Source organism: Pholis gunnellus, assembly GCF_910591455.1.
Source record: "Pholis gunnellus genome assembly, chromosome: 11".
In the NCBI taxonomy this organism is placed as follows: Eukaryota; Metazoa; Chordata; class Actinopteri; order Perciformes; family Pholidae; genus Pholis; species Pholis gunnellus.
Window position 1 is genome coordinate 9,522,917 of NC_136538.1, and position 17,074 is coordinate 9,539,990.

Below are 17,074 nucleotides of genomic sequence, written 5' to 3' on the forward strand. Positions count from 1 at the left end.
CTGATTGCAGTTGGCGCTCGAGGGAGATGAGTCTCTGTGACATAAACGGAGTACTTCTGGAGCCGGGGCTCACTTCACACACCACCTCAACACTTCCACCGCTGTGATCAAATAGACGCTGGCAGGAATGGATTCTCTTAAGTGCCGGTTAAGTGCATTTTGCTAAGGAAGTAAGAGAAGTTAAAATACATTTAGTATTAAAAGAAGACAATGCACTCCTCCTTAATGCAATGTTCTGCACTTAAGCTGTATGGGAGTCTAATTCTGAGTGTGTGTGTACCGTGACCTGGCTGTCGAGGGCAAGGCCCTCATTTTCTATTTTCTGCAAAGAGAAAGCAGTGATATGTAAGTTAGTTGATTCAGAAACCACACTTCAGTAGCTGAGAATCTCCAATTTAATGCCGTCCTGGCTCCTCCGTGTGGGGGAATCTCAGCCATGTTATTTTGGATATAGTGAGAGGAACTGTCTGGCTGCCTGGCGGGTACCTAGCTGGGGGTAGTGGACTGTGAAGGCCCTGAGGAGCCATGCGGGTCTTTACCATACCAACAGGCCTGATTGCCAGTAAAGGAAGAGGCTGCATTAACGCGAGGCTGATAAATCCAGAAATGGGACTGGATAAATCCATAATATGCAGCTGCTGGCCCAAATCCTGCCAGAGCTCCGCTGTGACACCGGGCCCTGTGAAGTCTGCAGATAAACTGTTTCATCTCAACCAGAAAATGATGGGACCTCTTCAAAGTTGGCACACGTGCACAGGGTTGTTGAATATCAGTCGAAATATCTTGCTGTGCTGCATGCATATTAAAACTACATCATGTCCAGTGTGCATTAGTACACTAATGCATGCACTTGCATACACTGTAAGTGTCTCATGTGTTAATAGTGCTCTGAAGGATCGCCTCAGGCCTGTGAGCAATGAGGTGCTCTGCGATGCCAAGACATGAATTAATATATGTAAGAATATTCCACTCTAAAGATTACATGTGTCATTAACTGGTTTAATTTGAACATATATGAGTGCTCTCAACACACACACACACACTGTAAAATGTGTCCAAAATAGAATAGAAATGCATAATTGAATGTGTTGTTTTTCTGCGATTAGACTTGTGGTTTCTCACAAACCGCAGACGATGTTTTGCCCACCGCATCGCATTTGTGATTAAAATAGTGGGAACAGATCGAAACGACTTCATCCAATCAACCCCCGCTCCCTGCGCTGCCCCCCCTTGCAGTGAGTCTTTCTCGTTCATGTTAATAGGCTGTGTCTTTGCTGTTGAAAACAATATTAAGCAACACTTCCCTCGTTAGAAAGTTGTTTTCTGTGTCTGACTTTGGTGGCATTGACTTTCCCTTGGGTGTCAACTTCACAAGAAATACAAACTTGCGCTTTGCAGAGCCCACCTACAGCTTTATTTTCTTGTAATTTCTCCAAGCTCCCTTCTTAGGACTGGGGGTTGAGCAGATGCAGGTAGATGTATATTTATGAGGGGGATGTGTATTTCAGGGAGAAGCGGTGTTGTGAAAGGTGACCTTGTTAGATAAAAGGAGGGCTCGGAAGCCAAATGATGAAAGAGAATGGGATCATCCTGGGCTCATTAATGTGGATTTGAAGGTCAGGTAATTATAACAATAGACGTGTGGGCTGGCTTTGGCATCTGGTATTGTTGCTTTGTTATGAAGGTGACAAGACTGCGGAGGAAAGGGATTAATCACTGTGACACCACCCTGTTGTCACATTGATGCATTCAGACGTCATAACACTACTGCCATGGTTCTAAAAAGATGCTGCAAAAACAACATCGTTTCAGCCATCAACAGTATCCGACACGCGCTGTTAAGAATATGAATCGGTTTAAGGAGCAACCTACGGTCGCCTGATTATTTCAAAAATAAATCCAGCCTAAATTAAACTCACATCATTGTTGTTGCAGGGATTTTGAACAGTAAAGCCTTTTATGTTTGTTTGAGTCTCTTCCAAAGCTAGCGACGCCGTCACGAGTCAAACGCTGCTTCACACGACAAGAAACATGGCTGACGTTGGTACAGTGGAATCCCACAGCAAAAGACTGCATGTTTGAGCCGGATGAGCTTTTAATAGCTTGAACTGAAAATACTACAGAGAAGCCAAAAGTTCAACCCATCATCCGACTTAATGGACATTTTGTTTGTGCTGAGCTCTGGGTATCAATACATATGAGAAATGAGACCTGCTTGATGATGTGACCGGCACCTAATCAACTTAACATAACGACCCAATGAATAGCAAACAAGGTCTGCAACTCTGCAACAAGCTCCTCCTAAACTTTTACAACGCAGAATAACCCTGCAACTCACTGTAGGCTGGTGTGGAAGACAGGAGATATAAAGCTAGCAGTATACTCTAAATTCAATTTAATTTGCTGTTGTGTTTCACAGCAGACACGGGCACAATCTATTCAAAATATGACTTTAAAACTAGCACAATTCTATACAATTAAACCAAAAATACGCAAGCCTCAGAGTTGAACAGTGGCAGGTTTTGGCTTCAAACATACCCTTTTACCTTGGCAGCTAAATGTACTTTCACACTTTGTCTAAATTTATGTGTGCAAGCGTCGAATCAATGTTTCACTAGTGTGTCTTTATTGTTTGTAGCATTACCCCCACCAATGAAACCTGAAACCTCAATGGCGTGCGGTTAGCATTTCAGTAAATACTTGTATGTACTTGTACTTTGTCATTCTCTGACACATTGCATACTCTAGTGTGGAGTAAAACCTTTGTGTACTCTACTTGTTTCAGCCACAGTTGCATAATTCTGACGGAAGTATGCCAGGCTTTAGGCTTTTTGTGTGTGTGTGTGTGTGTGTGTGTGTGTGTGTGTGTGTGTGTGTGTGTGTGTGTGTGTGTGTGTGTGTGTGTGTGTGTGTGTGTGTGTGTGTGTGTGTGTGTGTGTGTGTGAGTGAGAGAGAGAGAATGTGCTGCTGGGATCATGCCACCTCTACCACATGTTTGTCTGGTTCAGTCATGCTCCTCAGGGACCACTAGAAGCTATAAAGAACAAAAATGCCAACCAGCATCATCAGACGAGGCAGCGTGTGTGTGGTAAAGCATGCATTTTTGATGTGCCACAAATAGGAAATGCCACTGTTGCATCTCTCTCATCCCACAACTGGTGGCTCGTTTAACTTTATTTCTATTTGTGCGAACTTCGGCAGCTACTAAAAGAAGAAAAAAGGCCCCATCATTAAAGGTTAGAATTGCCTCAGTGTAACACCGAGCTCCACAGACATGATGGGGGCTGCTCTAGATATTACATCCTAGCCTGAATATTTGAGTTGGGTTGTGGCACGTAAGTGCACGCACATGTGTGAGCTTGTGCGTGTGTGTACAGGCTCAGTAGCACTGCTTATTAGGAAAGCTGGCGGAGTGGAGAAGTGTCTTGTGTGTGCAGCAGCACATTGTTCCACTCAAAAATAATTCACTCCACTGACTCTTTGAACATCGCCATTCACAGCTGACATGTTTAAGCATCAGAACACTATGAAGAGGAAACGTCTAATGACCATCTAAGTGTCAACCAAGTCTATAAAATGATCGTCTTTTTGTGTCTCTGAACTATTTTCTTCATTATTTCAGGCCTCCCATTTGCAGTTCATTGTGTTGCGGATGCTAATTTGTGCCCGTCGAATTAGCTGTGAATATGATTTCTAATTAAAGCAGGAGAATGGAGAACAAAAAGATGCGACTCCCCGTTCATAAGAGCAGCTCTATGGACCTAGTTTGCGGCTGTTTGTGTGTTTTTGGATTTGCTCAAATTAAAAATGCTTCTTTGTGAACAGTTAAGACACGCTTCAAAAGACAGTGAGTGATACTGAAATCTGCTGATATGACGCAGAATGCTGTTGCTATAGAACATAGCAAAGATCGTCCCGAAGATGGTTAATGTGACTCCGATATAGTTACTGTGCAGACACAGATGGGCCGGGAGTATTATATTGCAGTGGCCACACTGGTTGCTTTGAAAAATTGCACCAAGATTTTTTTGGACTCATCCATCTACAACAGAGCAGGCAACCTGAACCATAAAATCTTTTTTATTAGTTTCTGTACCCCACCTTTTTATCCCAGAGTCACAGCAGAGTACACTATTAACCTCTGAGCTTGTTGAGAAGCGTGCATGATGGCGCATATTTAAAGGGTTCAGTTAGGGTGGCAGAGACCAGAAGGTGGACGGTGAATCTGTTTACTGCCTTGTGCTTCTGTGGCTGTGAACTAGCACTTCCCATCTCAGCGGATGAGCTAGGGCTCTGCTGACGACACCGAACGCACAGCCCAGATCCATGCCCCACTGCCCTCTGCATACACAGGACTCACATGAGCCGTTTTTATGAACGCTCTGCAAATATATGAACGCGCTGAGACAAGAGGGTGGCTTCACCGTCCCCTTCTCGCTGTGTTTGCGTCTGTGCCGGCTTCCTGACGCAGTGCCACAATCCATAAACTGGGCCTGCGCTCTCCGGCTAGAGGTCTCTTATCAATAGAGTTCTCGCCGTAAAAAATACAGAGCAGCGGCTCCACTGCGTTGTCATTGGCCGGGGGATAAATGAGGCTGCTGCGGGGGTTAGGAGTTCAAAGGGCAGACAGGAAGTGGGTCCTCCCACAGTGACAGTTCAGGCATATGTTTGATGGGCAAGCCTAATGCCGTGGACCAGCAGTTCCTAATGACCTGCCATCTCCAGGCAGTCTGGGGAGCCCTTCCGCTGAGATTTATGACCCATGTTGTGGTTGCTACCGGGACGACTCACAGCAGCACTCCTGACAAACGGAAAGTCCCAGCCTCCCACTTTGGATTCACTCTCTCTTCTCATTAACTGGGCCTTTTCTTAATTTCTACAGTAAATATTCAGGTCCTCTGGAATATTAAAGCTCAAAGATTACTGCAGCATTTTGTCCAACTTGATAGGATCCTTAAAGTAGTTTGAAGGCCCTGACGCACACGCTGCTTTGTGACAGTCACGTCAGCTCACGTCCTTGGTCTTTCGGTTTCCCTTTTGGAATGGCATTTTACATTCAGTTACACAGACCACCCCAACCTGCTGCTGTGGAGACTTATTTCCTCTCACGCAGGCGCAAAACTTGCTAACTGGCCGTTGGCTAAAGTCTTTGCGGTGTGTTCAAGTGCATCCTTATTGCCAAGACACAGTCGTGAGGCAACGCAGGAGATGTGGTCTGTTCTGTCCTTGAAGGATGAATTGATTAATTGATTCATGGAATTCTCAAGGGGGCGCGGACATCGAAGAGAGGACAGCAAAGTCAAAAACCCATTAAACATACATTCAAAGAGACAACTCCACGTGTGCGCACTGAAGAAGGAACCGATAATGCTCTTCTGATAATACTAATTGTTGGCTCTCTTACTGCTTCCCTAAAGGCAGAAATGTGTTGATCCACCACAAGATAGCCAGACTGAGCCCAGGGCAGGCTCAAGCAGCAAGCAGAGCTAGTTTATAATTAATACACACTTTATAAAATATGCATTATGGGGTGGATGTGGCCGAATATGGATTTCTGTTTTGATTTTCACTCAGGATAATTGAAGCACTTCCCAGGCAAGTCGCACTGAATAAGGCACTAGATAATAGCCTTTGCTGCTGAGAGTGTATTGCCGCTCCGTGTGCTGCTGCAGGTTAGCTCCTCTGCCAGCTGTTTCTTATTTGTCTCGTGCTTGAAGACGGATTGTCAAAGCAAGTCCCCAACCATTTTGGGGTTTTAATGTCTCCCTTGATATGCATCGCTGTGGGCTGAGCTCACTGCCTCTGTAGGTTACAGATATTCTGTGTGCTTAAGCAGCACAGTGTGCTTTAAGATAAACTGCCGAAACACGTTTCATGACATTCTGATCGTTAAAGGAGAGGATGCAGGGAGAGAGGAAATGAAACGGCATAAAGCAGCATTTATTTTTTTTACCCCTCCCTACTTCCACATTTATCAAACCCACTGCAGAGATGAGACGGCTGTCGAACGCTCCTCATCTCCCAGTGGGCTATTGCCGTGATCACACCAAGTCGCATGTGGTTAGAAAGCATCAAACATCTCGAGCCCCAGACAACCCCGTTCACTGCTACCACGACCCCATCACACACACACACACACACACACACACACACACACACACACACACACACACACACACACACACACACACACACACACACACACACACACACACACACACACAGGAGTTATGTCAGACTGATTAGCAACCACATCTCAAATCTCTGATTAGGTGTGGAGTAAATGAAGCGCCCCCCTCAGGTATGCATTTCCATAATGCCAGGTAATTAAGCCCCAGTGTTTTAATAGCCCAGGAATAGGAAGGCTCCCCAGGAGACTAGACAATGATGATAGACTTTGCTGAAGACTAGCAGACTATTAGCTTGCCTTGAACTGCCACTGGAACTATTCTTTTGTGCTGAAAATGAAATAAACAACAACCCGCTTAAAACATTAACATCATAAGAGAAGCTACACATATACGTGATACTGCAAGTTTCTAAGCGTTTACCTTCAAATCAAAGGTATCCCCGGTGATGAATCCTTTCCCCTTTTGTTTCTGACTACACTTATCAATGTTTTTGAAATATGAACAGAGACGGCTCTGTTCATGGAGATGCATGTTTGAGTTGCGCGTCTGTTGTTGTTGATAGCTGATAGATTCCAGAGCGAAACAAAAGCTGGCAGAGCACGAGTGTCTTTTTCATCACCGAAAAACCTGGAGAGGTGCTATTGTAAACATGACAGTGGATTGTTAGTGCATCCCTGTTTGAGTTGCTGTTTCTTGTGTGTGTATGTTATGCTCACTGTATGCACACCAACACACACACATAACAAAAGCCCTTTGATGGAACAAATTCTGCAGTGGGAGAGCTTTCTTTGTCCCTGTGCCCACTCATATGTGTGGCGCTCAAATGAGAACAATGCCAAGCCATAATGGTGCCACAGAAAGGTGTGGAAAATGAGTGAACTCCAGAAGTCCCCTTCATACACGTTTAAAAAAAACAAAAAACAGCCAAAAGACCGTGCTGCTGTCACTTGAGAGCGCTCCCTTATACCACTTGTTCATTATCTGTTGCTTGTGCGCCAAAGTGTTTTCCAGAAATAAGAAGCTTTTAATGGGGTAGTGTTCACTGCTGATGATAGCCAATGCTGTAGCTGGATCTGAAGATCATTAAAGGCATGTTGCTGCGTATGATTCTTCCAACGCCCGCTGGATGAACTACACTTCAAACGCACAGGCTACCTACTTTCAGTAACACCCAAATTAACAGATGTACTTTAAGTCCCCTCTAATCTTTCTCCTCTCATGTGCAACGGATTTCTCAAACTGACAGATTTTTATGATGCAATCTCCAGGAATATAGCTGACGTTACCTTCTCTTGAACCAACTTATTAATGTTGTAGATTCGCTTTGACAACCCAGGGCTAAGCAATGCTATGAGTGTCTGTAAACTAAACTGTCTTAAAGCTGAATAACAGTGAATAACGGTGAGCGAGGCTTTGCTCTGAGGATGTCGCGCATGAGAACGAAGCTTCACTCTTTAGGACGACAAGTCTTTCACTGAAGAGCTGCTCTCAGCTTATGTCCAACGATTTGCGTGAAGTTCCTATGAAGGGAAAAAAAGCCCGACAAAGCCACGGTGAAATCTGGAAAAACTGTCTTTAAACTTCAGGCCGCTGTTAATTGCTTTTAATGAGCCACGTTGTTTTGTTGAGCATCACCTCTGTCATGTTTCCAACCAAGAAATCTGCCAAGTAGAGTACATTGGAATCGGCTGCGGACTGAGTCGCACGTTTGTTGCCAAATTCAGTATTCACGCAGTGATCACTTCTCTCTGTTGGAGATGGGGTAAACAAATTATTGGATGAGATTCATGTTACCTTTGGGTGTCTGTTGTCGGAAGCAACTGTAAGAATTATAAATCTTGTATTGCCAGGTACAGCTATTCAAACGTGTGATTACAGGTTTAAGTGAGAAAGTGCTACTAAAAAAATTCTAATATGTATCATAATCATTCAAGGCTCCTTCAGGCTCCTCTTGACACTTTATACCTACTGCTGTGAAAATCTACTGACGGTTTCATGAATCATTCTGTCGCGTTGTCAATCTCAGGAAAGTTGTCAGTCGTGCCTCTGTTCATTAGATAAGTGCGTGACACATTCGGTAATTAAATTAAATTAAAGAGTTTCAGATCAAAAAGTTGTATATTTGAAAAAGCACACAGGTGCAGTTAAACAGTCCAAACTTTCATGTCCAAATGTTGCTGACTCTATAGAATGATCCATATTTGCTTACTCTCTGAAGTTTACTGAGCCATTTCTTTTCTCTCTTTTCAGCAAACTCCAGTCTTCTGGGAGGAGGGGGAGGTGAGTGAACACCTTTTTTTTCTTCTTTTTATCATCTCATTGCTGGTTCCCAAGGCATTAAAGCAATTAAAGTTGCACTCATCAGATTGCATATGGCACATCTGTATTCTTCTGCGGGTTCGTCGCCTACTTAAGTGTCTATTTGGCTTCAAGTGTCCGTGTTAAATGTGGCCGATGTGAGGCCGAAACATTAAAGCTCAGTGCAGCCTTGCTCTGTGCCACACTGAGAGACGGTCATTACTTCAGCGGCCTGCCGAAGAGCATTATCATCAAAGCAACGGAGGAAGTAGGAGGCAGCCGACCGTGGTGTGGGAATAATGGGGTGGGAAACTCCAGTGGGATGCGACCGCCCAATCCAACTGTTCTTTTTTCCTCAAATTTGACTTTTACAGTGACATGATTGAAATAATCATTCTTCAACGCAGTAAGAGGAGGTTGGGCTCAAATGCACCCAGCTGCACGTGGAATGTTAATTTTTGATGATATGCTGGAATAGTGTGACAATGAAATAAGGTCATTGCTTCCGCTCTGTCTGTTTATCCATTTGTGTTGGGTGTCACTTTGAATCTGTCACCGTGCCCTAAACAGCTGCACAACCAGGACGTTAGACATTGTTACGTTTCATGTAATCTATCTAATGTGTCGGAGGTCAGAATGACTATTTAAAGAGTTCATCTCAGCTTTCTTTAATGCAACTGATAAAACAAATAAGACTTTCACTCATTTTTGTACTCTTGGGCCAGATGTTCTACAGTGCCTGTGCATTCGTCCTGTATTTTCAGACTTTTGTAATCATGGACCTCAAAAACATATTATGATATGGTTGACATTCAGATGTCTTACTATACATTTATCTGTTACAATATTCCTCCAAATAACATAGGCCTACTACAGAAATTGGTGCAATAAAAACCAGCTCATAGGACAAAATGATGCACTTCTTTCTGTTTTTTGTGATCTGAACACCTGGCAGGAAATATGAGTCATCAGAAGCGACCAATTATGGAGCATAGGTAACTGCTCAGTGCGCATGGCATCCATCAGAGTGTACACGGAGCCTGTTGAAATCGTCTTCCCCTCTACTCGTGCAGCCTGGAGTGGCCCTCTTCTCATCTGATCCATGTTTAAGATTGCACACTTTCCAGCCGTTGTTGCGTAGCATTGCGGGCTCCCAATCTGTATCAGCGACATGGAGAGGCCCTCAGCGCACAGCCATCGGGGGGAAAAAAAGTCTGTGATTGAGATCAGAGGTCACCAGCTTCGCGTCTCCATAACTAAGCCAATCCCTGTAAAGCAGATATACTGTCCTCCTGATTGGTGTCTGTCTATGCGGCAGTCGACTTTCAGTATTCATTTGTCACGCACAGAGAAACACAAGAGGCAATTTTCTCTGCTATTATGTTTTCATTATTGTAATTTGCTGGCAAATCACCTTTTCACAGTTCTGGGAATCTTGGAGCACGCAGCCTGGTTGATTGATCCAGGTCATTCTTCAACTAGTAATGGGTGTTAGGGTGTTACAGATTGGCCCGCTTCAACACAGCAGCAGCAAAATGAAGTCGATTTTGGGGCCGTCAACATTGGAACGTGAGATCTTACGTGTCGTTTAATGTCATACTTTGTGAGAAAACATTTCGGTTTATTGTGACCTGCAGCTGTGCTTATTAACTCCGGAGGAATTCTAATTGTAGCTAGTGCCATTTTTATTTTTGAGAGCAAAGCCTCCTTTCATTCTTAATTGACTTCCAGCGATGCTATTCCTGCCAAGTTACTGGCACAAGATACGAGGTCAATTCACTGCAAAATGTTAAGACTCACTTTTTAATAATGACCACGACAAGTCTGTGTTACTTCATTATTTGTGCATTCTCTTGCAGCTTGTGGTTGTTATTTCGGCCACGCTTAAATAAAGAGAGGAGGGGATTATAACCAGGGACAGATTACCAATATCCATCTATCGAGCTGAAAATGTTACTTTTCCTCCCAAAACAAAGCTCTACGCTTTTTGTCTTTTATCTGCACAGGGCCAAGCAGGTCTTTATCTTCCCGTGTCTTTATCACTAGACGGTGGCTGCTAAACCTGCAAAAGTGTTCTCTCTGTTCCCGCCCTCTCTGGCCCTCCCTCTACCCCTATCTGTGGTTTGGCATGTGAAGACCTCCTGCCTTGGTGGCGGTGAGGATAGATGTGAAGAGGAGATGTGCTCTCATATAGGGGCCTGCCTTATCTACCAGCTGTCTTCTCAGGTCTCTGCAGAGGGGCAGCTTCACAACAGGATCATCCATCATGTCGGCCTCACACACCTGAGCCATGTTTAGTTCTGGAGGTGGGCCCTCCCGCCAGTATGTGGACAAACTGGACAAAGTCTTTACTTTATGGAGGAAAAGTTAGTTTACCACCAACCACAATCTGTTTTTTATTTTATTTGTGGTAATAGTGTTGTTGGCTTGTAGCCAGAGCAGTGAGATAAGGGTGGAAATAAGTGAAAAGATTTGTGCGGTACCCAAAAACATGTAATTATATTCCTCGCATTAGTAAAGGAGACAGAAAAAGTCTCGAATATTCTCGTGCACCGACGCTCCATTAAATCCTTAGAAATCACTGATGGGAATTCTCTCTGGGTTGTATGTCTCCAGTATTATGTACACAATGGGGTTAACCAAAATAGCACTGTTATCTACGGTAGACATGTTGGTCTCTCTGGGATTCCATACGTACATAGAGGGAAATAACAATGATCTCTGATAATAGCATGCTAAATGAGGCCTCTGTGAATAGAGGCTAATTATGAATGGTAGCAGGTTGCTGTGTGATGTGTGTCACAGCATGGCTGGATGTTGGCACAGTCCCAAGAGAGTAGACCTAATGTAAACATCATGTTGTCTATCTCACCCCCCCCCCCCCCCTCTATTTGTCGCCTTCTCACACCGCCACTGACACACGCACACTGAGCCATGTAATGATACCATGAAGCCCCGTGTAGCCAGAGAGAGGCAGTTGCATTTGCCTCTGATGTCTCCATCCAGCAGGGGAAATGGGCTGATTAGCATTCCAACCGTTGCCCATTTAGCACCAGGCTTTAACTAGACCACCCAAACAAATCGTTCTTCTCAGGTTGGGCCTTCTCGTTGTGCTCCAGTCAAAGCAGCGGGACAAATGCACCGTTGTTCAGTACGTCCTGACTCGGGCTAATTTGGCCACGGGCTGCTAACGCTTTACTGAACTCACCAGCCTTTGTCATTGCTTGCATAACAAGGGCGGCTGAAGTGCCGTGTGCCCCCCAGCTCCCCTCCCTCATATGCGTCCTAAACTGTGGCGTGAGTCACAGCAAGTACCCGGCACATTCAAATGTTTGAGATTAATTATGCTCGCTGTGATTGCGTCTGGCCACGGCGGTGCTCATACGGTTCTTTGTCCTCCTCTGCAACTAAAGATGGCATCGGACTCAGACTCGCAACGACACGACGAGGCGATGCCAAGTGGCTCTGCTGAGAAAGTGATGTGTGTACAAAGGCCTGTGAATGTCTCTGGGTGAAATGTGAGAACGCCTGCTTTTAGTCCATTTTTCTGACCACAGAAGCACGACGTCAATATCAGCAGGACATTAACCGCAGTACTGGCTCCTCCAAAAGCATGCTCCAGCATGCTTTAAAAAGAAAAGAAAATGTATCCAGTTGGGGACATGTTTGGATAATCCTTTATCAAGATTCCTAAGTGCTTCGGCGTGCTTATCTCTTATCTGCATTCGTTATGCAAAGAGCTCTGTTTTCTTTTCCTGTCACCTCCAGGTGAACCATTATCCTCTGTCTGGGTCCTGCCCCAGGCTTGTTTATTGAGCAGATTGGAAGGGACAGGGCCATGGTGTTCTGTGCAGGGGGAGGGGCACAGGTCGAGATATAGGATGGTGTTGTGTGATGGCCTTATGTCCCCGTCACAACCATATCAGCTCACTGGAAGCCCCGGAACGCCCCTCTATGATTAATCATTTAACGATGACATATTATTCTCATAACTCATAGATTGCACACTATGCCTGACTGATGGTCCTTAGTTCACAGATGGTAGTACCAGCCATTAGCATAACTTATGACAGAGATACGGTATTTCCCCGTGGAGTAGCCTAAATAATGTAAAATGATAAATCGAATGCAGAGATTCCTCAGTCAGCGTGGTCCCCGTGGGATTCACTTATCTCCTCATATTTAGCGGGCAGTTAGTTCCACCCCGATCTAGGTCCACCTTGTATTTGTTGCTGTAATGTTCCATGTGCTTTTTAAAGTGCGTTAGAGACGGCCCTGATATAAATGTGTGTCCTTCCTCCTCTGCGGGATTGGTCCTGCTGTTAGGAGCTATTTATGAGGTAAACTCACAGCATGAAGACGTTTGTATTCTCTTTCTCTTAAGTATGTACAGTTTATCTAGCTCTCATTTATGTAGGACAGGGTTTTTGCATTTGTCCTCTTCATGCTTTTCTTGCATTGGCTTGAGCCACTGACATTTAAATAATAATAATAATGTCTTGCCTTTTTATTAAATTGTAACCCAGTATACCGCCAGTAAAACTCAGTGTAACTCCCATCTATATATTGTTTGTATCAACAAAGTTTATTCTATGTTTTATTATATATATGTAGCAGTTGGTGAGCTACATATTACTATATATACAGTTATGTCAAGTGCGCTGACATCTCAGTGGAAACATCCGTCATTATATTGAAAAATGATCATGATGTAGGAGATGTACCGTGCCCCCATGCTGTCAGATCATTTCACCCAATTATTACAGCCATGACGTCATTTAGAGGGCATTCCACTAACACTGCCAGGACAAGGTCACCGTGTGGGCTGCAGTCTGCTGTACCCAAATAGTAATGAAAATTGCATTTCAGCGCGATAGCTCTCTCTAATGCCATCTCGGGCTCCCTCCCGCCACCGCAGAGAACAGACCACGAAACCCCCCCTCGTCCAATCAGCTATGATGGATGGACTAATTGATGCAGAATGATTGGGCCATTCATTTGAGCCTACAACAGCGGCTTCCATATTTAGGATTAGCATTGCGTTATAATGGGAAGGGAAGAGGAAATGGTCAGGGAGTCAAGGAGTCAAGGAAAACTAGAGGGAGAGAGGGACAGCGTGATTAGTGATGAGTGTAAAAATGGTATAAAATGTAGAAACCAAAAAAGTCACGGAGCCATTACGAGCGATGGTGACCGGGCCGGCCAGCTGTGTAATGTTAAGCTTATGAGACATAAAGTGTTCCTAGGCATTTATGGAGAGGTGTGTGTCGGCGAATAAGAGGCGAGAGGGGCATATAGCTGCCAGGCGTCCTGGTATCCATCTCTCAGCCTATGAATCATTCATCTCTGTCCCCACGTATGAATCAAGCTGCCGGCCGTCGCCCGCGGCGGCCATGTCATTACCTCGTTGGCGGCATCACTTGATCTCTGGCACTGCGGTGCGGGCGAGGAAAAGAGTCTAACTTTAAACGGCACACATCAGCATGTCAAACTGTACGGAGCGTTCTGTGTCTAGCTGTGTCGTGGCAAGCTTTGACGATCCAACCAGGACCGTTCAGCGCTGCACTGCACTGCACCGCTCAAAGAGACGTCTCTCCTCTGACACTTCTCTGCTCGCTGTTAAAGTAAATTTTGGTGATCCCAATCCGGCTTAGTATCGTTGCAATGTGGGTGGTACGTGCAAGTGAACGATGTTCGGCCTCCCTCCAAGTTACCAGCGTCGAAAATTGACAAAGTGACCTTTTAAATTGACAGTTTCCTGCAAACCACTCGAGAGTATGTTTATTATTGTATTTTAGCTTGTTGTTGTTCCTCATCTGCCAAACCGATTATAATTTGAATGAATTTGTGATGATGGATATTCCCAGTGTGTTTGATTTTTTAAAATTGATTACAAGGTCTTTGTTTACAGGAAGAATGTACATTTTTATTTCTTATTCTTAAGCGTTAAAGAGTATTAAACAATGCAGTGTTTAGCCTGTCTTGGCTTATAGTCCATTTAAAACAAATTGCGAGGCTGAGGGGAATGTCTGGTTTTATCTTTGTGATTGAGAATTGCACCAGAGATTCTCAGTACCCTGGCTTCCTATTTTCAATATGATTTTCACACTGGCACAGAGTCCCTCTGCCTTCTGCCACTGAGGGGTCATTTGAGGTTGACTTCACTCCTCCAGAATCTCTCCTATCGTTCATTGAAGCAAAGGACTGAGAAAGTTTGGGGCGTTATCAGTTTGAAATGCTAGTTCTGCCAGCTGCAGCTCTAAACCTCGGGGCTGTAGCCAAGCCTCGAGGCAGCAGAGGCTTGGGACTCTCATTTTGAACCGAAGCACAGCGTTTGAAATGGCCATTACACTTTTGTATAAGCAATTCACATTGTTTTGAAAAACATGTTATGTAAGTTGTTTCATGCATTTTCCTTAGTTAAAAATAAATCCATGCAATATTGTTGTCGGGCCCTCCCCTCCCCTCAGGGTTGCTGCTGTAAACATATTGCGGTTGCTGGATTTCCTTTGTGTTTGACCTCGGCAGCCTCTCTCGCTCTCGCTCTCTCGCTCTCAGAGGAAACGAAGGTGGCCTTTGACTTCAGTCCCACACCATATTTTACCACTTATTGTATGTATATTTCCACATAATTCACATGCTTTTGTACATCAAAGACTATGCACCCCAGTTTAAGGAGCCACCTTATTCTGTCTCCCCTCATTGTGCATAAAGTGAGAATACCACCACAGGGTTCAAGAAGGGGGCAAGAAATGTGTCAATTTAGTTCTCTTCCACACTGCATCACACATGACCTCCCCCCCGCCCCCGCACACCAAACCCTCCTCTGTGCACCAGCATTTCTGGGTCAGTTGTTGAGATTTCAGACAACTCAAAGCATTACCAACCTCAATGTCAGAGCGCATTTGTGTCCTGCTCGGGCTTTGTTGTGGCTGTTTCGGGGTTAGATCCTGCTCTCAGCCTGCCAATGTTCTTTTGCATGCATGTGTCTTTGTGTATTGCATTTATGTGTCTGCCTGACTGGATGTTTGCATGCATGTGTGTGTGTGTGTGAGAACGTGACTGTGCACACATTTGCTTGCGTGTTGACATGTCCGTGTGTGCTTGTGCTTGAGTGTGATTCTTATTCTGGGATAACTGGATGCTGAGCTGTCTTGTCAGTTGACTCAGTGGTCAGTTTTGGTCCGGTGGCCCCCAGCGATGCAGGATGGATGGATGGGATCTGACAGACGGGGACAGTTCTTCGCAGGGCACTACCCCATCCCAAAGTCTCACCAATCACGACAAGGCTACTACAAGGACATCACAAGAGGCTCAGAGAGCTTAGCCACATGCTCGCGGATGATTCAGAGACGGCTGACATGCTAATATACCAGTCGTATGAAACCCTGTTATTTTCAAAAACGTTTGCAAGAATTTCTCCAGCGAGCAATCGGAGCAAAGTATATATTAGGAAGACAGGACTCTTCCAATAACAGACAGGTGGGACAAAAGGTGGACCGCAATTGAGAAATACACGTTTCAAAATGTAAGAATCTTTTTTTTTTTTTTTTTTCATGTACAGCCTGAACCGATCACAGGGGCACCGTGAAATATGAAAGAGCTTAGTATCACAGAGTTTATGGTTGTAGTTCAATATCAAAACTAATTTGTTTTGTAGAAATGCATTCCTTAACATATGGGTTCCTTCCATGCCATCTACTCTCTGTATTCAACAGTGGTGAAGGTAATTGAGGAACCAGTGGAGATCAATTAAGGAAATTAGTAGAGCCATTAAATCAATAAACAGCCCCCAGCCCAGGCAGAATAACCACGTCTTTACAGCCCTTTAGTTAGGACAAACTAATAGTTTGACTGTTAATTGAATGTGCACACTGTGTGCAGGACATATAGACACAAGTGTGCTGGAGTTGATTAGTGGACCTTTTAGTGTCCAGCTGCAGTTTTTAATGTATGAGACCAGAAACACTCTACACTGACTACTGACACCAAATAGGTGTGTTAGCACATGTTTTGTTTCATTTTGGCGGTTACTAAATGACTCTCCATTTTGAATGTTACATATACGATGTGCCATTCAGATATGTTAACTATAGCTGGCTAATGGACCTTTACTTAGTGCCTGCCTCATACAGCAGAGGGACACGCTGCACGCTGAGGGCTTGAACAGTAAATGCCATAATTCCACTAACCACTGCGCATCACAAAAGCAACACAGAGCGCTGATTGCTCTCAAGTACCTAATGTTTGCAGTAGCGTCGGGGTGGTGTTTAGATCTGAGGCTTGGAAGCGTAACATTCACGTGAGCATCTCTAAAGAGCTGGTTGGTAGCTGACTAGTGGCACTTTCTTTGCAGAGGCTGACCTGCTACGGTGGCCTTTTGCCAACTGGTAACAAACTGTCAAGCGTTGTGCATCTCTCACGGGGCAGCCTAGTTAGCTGTGTCTGACAGGCCGCTCTCCTACAAGTGAGGTTTCTGCCCAGGGAAGGCAGAGCGAGCTCCAGAGGAAAGCTGTCATCTTTTTGTCAGACCACAGGGAAGAGGAGGAGTTTGTCTCTCTCTCTCTCTCTCTCTCTATCTCTCTCACTCTTGCTCACTCTCACTCTCGCTCTCGCTCTCGCTCTCTCTCTCTCTCGCGCTCTCT

General features: G+C 44.7%; 1 protein-coding gene across 3 annotated transcripts in view; it reads left to right on the forward strand.

The window, feature by feature from the left end:
* Positions 1–17,074, forward strand: part of macrod2 (mono-ADP ribosylhydrolase 2) — a 372,886-nt gene that overhangs the window by 100,614 nt on the left and 255,198 nt on the right. For all 3 annotated transcript variants that reach the window (XM_079168947.1, XM_079168948.1, XM_079168949.1), the window contains exon 4: positions 8,382–8,411. In XM_079168947.1, coding sequence (XP_079025073.1) covers positions 8,382–8,411 — 30 coding nt within the window. The remainder of the gene's footprint in view (positions 1–8,381; positions 8,412–17,074) is intronic.